Source organism: Hyaena hyaena, unplaced genomic scaffold (genome assembly GCF_003009895.1).
Source record: "Hyaena hyaena isolate Hyena2069 unplaced genomic scaffold, ASM300989v1 scaffold_208, whole genome shotgun sequence".
Taxonomy (NCBI): domain Eukaryota; kingdom Metazoa; phylum Chordata; class Mammalia; order Carnivora; family Hyaenidae; genus Hyaena; species Hyaena hyaena.
This window is the reverse complement of record NW_024080839.1, coordinates 2,092,156-2,099,791: the sequence shown is the minus strand read 5'-3', so window position 1 is coordinate 2,099,791 and position 7,636 is coordinate 2,092,156. Positions and strand designations below refer to the sequence as shown.

The 7,636-nt window shown below is 47.6% G+C and overlaps 1 protein-coding gene across 1 annotated transcript in view; it reads right to left on the bottom strand.

Moving 5' to 3' along the window:
- Positions 1–281: 281 nt before the first annotated feature.
- FNTB (farnesyltransferase, CAAX box, beta) overlaps positions 282–7,636 on the bottom strand; it is a 66,920-nt gene continuing 59,565 nt past the window's right edge. Inside the window, exons 10-12 of the mRNA XM_039242103.1 lie at positions 7,459–7,570; positions 6,463–6,577; positions 282–1,752 (exon numbers count right to left, since the gene is read on the bottom strand). Of these exons, the coding sequence (XP_039098034.1) occupies positions 1,621–1,752; positions 6,463–6,577; positions 7,459–7,570 (359 nt within the window). The 3' untranslated portion in view covers positions 282–1,620. The remainder of the gene's footprint in view (positions 1,753–6,462; positions 6,578–7,458; positions 7,571–7,636) is intronic.

Here is a 7,636-nt window from a genome sequence, read left to right as displayed (position 1 = left end):
CAGAATCAGACACCATGAGACGCCATGTACAGAGTGCTGGAACAAAAGTAAACCGAATTGCTCTGCGGAGCTTGGGAAACACAGAGTTTCTCCGACTGCTCCTTAGGCCCAGCGTGGCATCCAGTGGAGAAGATCTGAGGGTGGAACCCAAGTCAGCTCCCTGCAAGGTCTGGAATCTCCCACATGGGACACCGGCAGTCTGCAAGCAATCTTCAGTAAATCCTAACACTGCACATTCTGAGGGAATTTTCTGGTACCAATCACAAATGAGAGACATCATAGAAAATGTTATTCTTTTATTATTTCAAGGAGGTAATACATAGCCCAATCCGCCAAAGCAATAGGGAATTAGAGGCAGCAGACGACCAGAGTTTCGAGAAGAGCCCCGTGCTGCACCTCTGAGCTCCTGTCTGCTCTCAGTCCGTGGCTGCGTACATGAAGTCCACGTCGGCCACATGGAGTGTGCTGTGACTGCAGCAGTGGTCAGATGGCCCGACTCAACACCCCACTGACCGAGAAAGCGTTCTCTGCGAGCAGCAGAGGCCCTGCCACAGCCGGCTTTACACAGCTGCCACCAGCCTATCTAGCACTAGATTTTATCTCTGTGAACCTAGAGTGGGCAGGATGTGGATAAATCCTGAGTCAAATTAAGGTGAAAGACTTAGTAGTGTTAATACCCGGGATGAGAGAAGACAACACCGTCTTTGAGGGTGGTGAGAGTCTGATGGATAAAAGATGGAAACACGCAGAATGGCCACGGGCTGCAGGTGCTGCCTTGAGGACACGAGATGGGGGGTATTTCATGGTACATGATGGCGGGGGGTTGGGGGGAAGGCGCGGGCACTGGGGCTGCTTCCTCGGACACAGAAGCGATCTAGAGGTTCATTTTCCACTCATAATTGGTTTCCTGGGTCTAAGTCACCACACCTGTGGCTGAAGCGAATCCTGCCCCTGCACCCAACGGGGCCCTGGGAAGACGTGTGGCTCAGTTCTCCAGTGTGGAGGGGGAGGGGCTCACAACTCAAGGAGACCTTTCTCCCCCAGCCCTAGCTCCTTTCCCTTGCAAACAACTGAGGTGGGAGGTGAGGGCGCTGGGCATCTCCTTGAGAAGTCTCATCATGATTTTTTCTAGAGAATTCATTGTGATGGGCCCAAAGCTCCCTCTCCCCTTTGGCGTGGAACAGATTTATTTCCACTCAGGGGAGGGCACCTTCCTGGTGACTTAACGGTGGTGTGCAGGGGGGAATCACAGCAGCAACTCAAAGACACCATTCTTTTCAGTACGACCATCTGGGCCGGAGAGCTGGCGGCGAGGGACTGGTCCTACCCAGCATGCACTGTCCCCAACAATCCTGGCCGGGCCAGAGCCGGGGTTAGAGGCCGCACGGGCTGACAGATTTTTGGTTTGACAGAAGTGGAAAGAATTTTTAAAAAACCACGCCACTATGTTCTCCAAACCCAGAGCCATCAGTTTTGTTTTGTTTGACAAGAAGGGACAAAGGACCACAGCTCCGTAGTGGCCAAGGCTTCTGCCGCACACAATGCAGTACGTATCGAAATGCATAAACCTTGGTCTGACCGGGGAGGTGGGTGAACATAGAGCCGGGGGCCCTGTGTCTTCTAGTCAGTGGCAGTCTCTGCTGGTGCCTCATCTTCCTGTTCCTCAAAGCCTGGGACTGGCTTCTGCAGAAAGTGCATGGTGGCCTGGATCACCTTATCTGGTCCAATATTGTACACAGGGTGAGTGGGCTGCTGCAAAGAGAAGAACAGATGCCGATTAATCACCCCAGCGGTCCTTGCGAACGTGCACTGCCTTGAAGCCTTTAAATGGACTTGTAAGAATTTATCTTTTTCCACTACAGCATAGAAACCCAAAAGGAACTTTAGGTCTGAGACAGGGCACAAATGGAGGCCAATATTCAGGACTCTTCCACTCTGGGAGAACGAAGGAGGGGACAGAATTGCATGAGAGGTTTTAAAACTATTAAGAGAATACTATGAGCAACTTTATGCCAAAACCTATAACTAAGTACATAAACTGAATAATTCTATAAAACAATACAAATTTTCAAAATTTACTCAAGAAGAAATTCTTTAAAACTTGTATGAATACATTTTTTTAAAAAGTTTTTATTTATTTGTTTTGGTCAGGGAAGGAGCAGAGAGAGAGGGAGGGAGAATCCCAAGCTGACAGCACAGAGCCCGATGTGGGGCTCAGACTCACAGAACCATGAGATCATGACCTGGGCCGAAATCAAGCAGACACTTAACCAACTGAGCCACCCAGGCGCCCCAACTTATATCAATAGATTAAATCAATAATAACAATTGCTTATTCTATTCCACCATTCCTCCCCCGAAATATCAGGCAGGCCTAGATGGTTTCCCAAAGAGGTGCTATCAAACCTACAAGAAACAGATAATCTCTAATTTATATAAACTTTTTCAAAGTCTATACAAAAGGCCAGGGTGGAGGTAGAGAAGAGATAACCATCTAATTTTATGAGGCTAAGATATTATACTGAAATATAAACTGGAAAGAGCAATACAATAAAACAAAAATTTAAATTGGTTTTTCTTATGAATATCATGCAAAAAAATCCTAAATAAAAATATTAGTCAGGGGTACCTGGATGGCCCAGGTAAAAATACTAGTCAGTCGGTTAAGCGTCTGACTCTTGGTTTCAGCTCAGGTCATGATCTCGTGGTTTTGTGGGTTCAAGCCTCGCAATGGGCTCTGTGCTGGTGGTGTGAAGCCTGCTTGGGATTCTCTCTTCCTCTCTCTCTGCCCTTCCCTGACTCGCACTGTGTCTCAAATTAAAAAAAAAAAAAAAAAAAACTAGTCAAAAATGCTAGCAAACTGGGGCGCCTGGGGCTCAGTTGGTTGCACGTGTGACTCATGGTTTTGGCTCAGGTCACGATCTCACAATTTGTGAGTTCGAGCCCTATGTTGGCATCTGCGCTAGCAGTGCAGAGCCTGTTTGGGATCCTCTCTCTCCCTTTCTGTACCTCCCCCACTCTCTCTCTCAAAATAAATAAACTTAAAAAAAAAAAAAAACTAGCAAACTGAATCCAGCAAGTTATTAAACACACACACTCACCCACACTGTCCTATGACCATAAGAAGGGTTGATGCTGGGACTGTGATGTTAACATCGGGATATTTATTAACAAAATATAGCATATTAAAGAAGAAAAACCAGATGTAGAAAAAGCACTCAATAAAGTTTAATATTAGATTATGATTGGAACAAACAAGAAAACCTAGCAAACCAGGAAGAGAGGGTTAAGTAACATCCTTAACCTGATAGGAGGTATTTATCAAAACCTTGCAGTAAGGATCCTCCGTAATGCTGAAGTGATAGACACCTTCCCGTTACAACCAGCAGCAAGACAGGAGCGCCCCCATGGCCACTTCCAGTCAACACTCTATGGGGGTCGGAGCCAACATCCCGAGGCAGGAAAAAGAAATAAAATTCTTAACAATCAGAAAGAAAAAGGCAAAACTGTCCTTATTTGAAAATAACATCACATTCTAAAGAAAAGATCCAAGAGACTCTACAAACTATTACAACTATTAAGCAAGTTCATTCAGCAAGGTAGCTAGATACAAAATTAAAATATAAATATCATTTCTGTACATTAGTAACAAACAATATTCTAGTCACAATAGTCACAAAAACTATAAATTTCCTAGACAGAAGCCTAACAAAAGATGTGTTCGTCTTTTATGGAGAAAATGATGTAAGACCACTGAAGGGCATGAAAAATAATCTGAAAAATCGTGTTCACAAATGGAAAGCCTTAATACTGAAAAGAATTCCGTTCTCTCCCATTAATCTTAAATCTAATGCAATTCCCACAAAAATTCCATTATAGGTGGGGTTTTTTGGGGAACTTGATAAGCTGATGCTAAAATTCATAGGAAAAAATAAAACGCAAAGAACAACAAGGCAATTTTGAAGAAAAAGAACAAGGTGGATGGGACCTGCCTACTTGCATTTACAATTTGCTTAAGAAGAGTATGGACAGGCAAACAAACCAAAGGAACAGAACAGAGTCACCTCATATATAGAAACTCAAGTACATGACAGACATGTGACACACATCAGCAGGAAAGTTGTAAATTTCCATAAGTGGTACTAGTCAACTGGTCATCTACATGGAAAAAAGATAAAATTATATCCAACCTTCACCACAAACAAAAATCAATTCCAAGAGAATTAAAAATCCAGATGGGAAAAATAAAACTTTAAGTGGTTTGGAAGAAAATATATATATGACCTCAGTGTAGGGAAAGATTTTTTTTTTAATGTTTTATTTTTGAGAGAGACAGAGCATGAGCGGGGAAGGGCCAGAGAGAGAGGGACACACAGAATCTGAAGCAGGCTCCAGGCTCTGAGCTGTCAGCACAGAGCCCGATGTGGGACTCGAACTCACAAACTGTGAGATCATGACCTGAGTCAAACTCAGATGCTTAACCAACTGAGCCACCCAGGTACCTCGGGAAAAACTTCTTTAAAAAAACCCTTTTTTAAAATGTTTATTTATTTTTGAGAGAGAGAGCGCGAGTGGTGGAGGGGCAAAGAGAGAGAGAGGGAGACACAGTATCCGAAGCAGGCTCCAGGCTCTGAGCTGTCAGCACAGAGCTAGACGTGGGGCTCAAACCCACGAACTGTGAGATCATGACCTGAGCCTAAGTCAGATGCTTAACTGACTGAGCCACCCAGGCGCCCCTGGAAAAGATTCTTAAGTACCCCTCCATACCCTCAAAATCCAAAAGGCAGTAAAACTGTTCACTTTAAAATGAAAAACCTTCTATTCAGCAACCAGAAAAACCACTAAAAGTGAAAAGACAAGTCACAAACTGGAAGAGATTCACTACACACATGCCACCGACACAGGATGAATATTGAGAACACAGGAGGACTCCTTCGAATGTGTAAGAAAAGGGCAAACAATTAAAATTACAAATCAACAAGCGAGCAAGCAGCTGGCAGGCAGTTCACAGAAGACCTCCCACAAATGGCCAGTGAACCTTTGAAAAGATGCTCAACGTTACTAGTCCCCAAGGAAATGCAAAAATAAAACTGAGACACCATTCCCCATCTATCAAATAGTGGAAAGGAAAAGCTGGACCACAGAAGTAACTCATTTGAGTACTGCGTGAGCATAAAATCGCACACGCCGTGTGGGCAGCAGGTCGGCGCTGTCCATGAAGGTGAAGGCGTGTGTTCTCTTCATCCCAGCAAGTCTTTTCGAGAGAAACTAACGCAAGAATGCACTGTGACTCCATTGGCAATAGCGCAAACCGAAACCATCTCAGTGTTAACAACCAGGAGACGAAACATCAATTGGGGTACATTTATATAGGGGAATACCACGTAGTTGTTAAGATGGGTATGCCAGAGCAACACATGTGGACGCAGCTAAACCTCATAAGTGTAACAGTCAGCAAGAAAAGCAATGCACGAGAAGTGGTCTGGTAGCTCCTGTTCTAACAGGCATGAAGACATTCTCTGTGTATACTGTACATGGATACACACATATGTAGTGACAGCACAAAAACCTATCTGCAGGCATGCCGAGTGTCAGACTCAGGACAAGGTTATGCTGGGGGTGGAAGGAGAGACAGACGGAATGGGGCTGCATGGGAGGCAAATAGAGAAAAATGTTAAGGCTTGAAAAGCTGAATGGTTGCTACTTGGATTTTCTCTGGTTATCAGTGAGGCTGAGCATCTTTTTACCCGTCTACTGGCCATCTGTGTTCCTTCTGCTGGAACTATTCTGTGACAGTCTACACGGCCCCATTATTTGATGGCCGTGGACAGTCTTAGTTGGATTCGTGTCACAGTCTCACGTCTTGGCTCAGGGGTGTTTCCCGCAGCCAGGAGGGTCTAGTGCGGATGCGGGGCTGACGGTTTCGGGGGCACTGACAAAACCAAGTCAAACACACACTACACACCGCACTGAGGGCTACGAGGGGCACGGACAAGGCACGGTGGTGCCGCACTGTAGGGAGGCCTCACTGGCAGAGGTGGTCTGGGAAGCTTCTCTGGACACAACGGCACTGAGAGCTCCAGAAGTCAGCTGGCCAGCCATGCAGCAAGGCCTGCGTGGCTGCAGATTCTGGAAACATACTGCCTCTTAGTACATTTCCTTGGAGGAACTATGAATAGAGGCCTGGGTCCTGGGGCAGGGATAAAGGCACAGAACCTGTCTCAGACTGCATCCCCCACCCTGGAACCCTGAGTTTGCCTTGAGGTAGTTCCCTCCTGGGTCCCAGACTCCCTCCAGTGGCGGGGGGGGGGGGGGGCGGGCTGCAAACAGCACTCACAGGCCTGCCCGCAGTGGGTGCAGGGGCAGTTGTGCAGAGCACGCGTGGCGGCTCTGCTCTCTCGGTAAGCCCCCGTCCCGGGGACCCTGTGGCAGAGCGGCAGCAAGGCCCCCATCCCGCCTTACCAGAGCATTTTCGGGCACACCCAGGACCACGTCGTGCAACATGGCTCCGCTGCCGAAGTGCTGGGCTATGGACAGGCCACTGAGGCAGTAGCAGGTGTGGTAGAAGTCCCGAGACCTGCAAGGACAAGTGGCTCTGAGAGGGGCTCCTGCGCTCCCCACAAATCCCCCCAGGCACGGCCTCCAGCAGGAGAGTCAGGCTGGGGCACACCCCCACATCCCATGCCCAGCGCAGCCTCTCAGAGCCCCACCCTCAGCCCTGCCTCCCAGCAGGAACCTTTACTTGTAGAATCGGTCCCTCCAGCTGCCTTCCAGAAAGGACTCTCCAGGTTAGTGCTGGAGTGCTGGTGCTAAATTAATGTACTTCTCAAAACCAAACCAAAACAAAACAACAAAAAAACCCTGCCAAAATGCCTAGAAATGAGCCAAATTCTCTGTAACAAATTGCAAGGGACCAGCCTTCAGCTGGGCCTTCCCCTGGATGCTGACAGTCGCAAGGTGTGCGCTGGCCCAGTAGCGAAGGGAACAGGGCTTATCTGATTTCCCTTTTCTTTTACTGTGGCACCTCAAGGTATTTAATCTATGCTGCAATAGTTGGGATTATAATTTCTGTTTATGACCTTCAAGGCTTTTAAAGTCCTATATCCTGTTCTATTTAGATCAGTTTGGTTTAAAAAAGAGGAAAAAAAATGCAAGAAAAGCCACCAACCTATGTTGGTGAGGGGCAATCTATGTACCTACCCGGAGAGGGGGGTGCATATAGGCTAGGAGAAAAGGTGGGCACTGGGGGTGACAGGATGGCACTGGAAGAGGTGCCCCCACTGGGAGGTGTCTTCCCACAACACACTAGCCCTAAGCAGCAGGATGGAAAGGGACCCTCCTCCCCCTCCCCCAGATGTTTAAAGAGCAGCAGCTGCTGCCCTCTGGCTCTGGGGATGCTTGAGCGGCACACCCTCTCTCCCCTCCCTGCCCGTCCCTCCCCCAAGAGAAGGCACTCACTTGCCAGGCTTATCCAGAAGCCCCCCGGCGGGGCACTGGCAGCACATAAGAATGTACTCCTGCAGGGCCTGCTGATGAAACATCCAGTGGCTCATGCTGAGGGCAGGGTCGCCTGCAGAAAGGCAAAGCGTCAGTGCAGGCCAAGGCCTGGTGGGCATCCAGCACAGTATCAGTGACG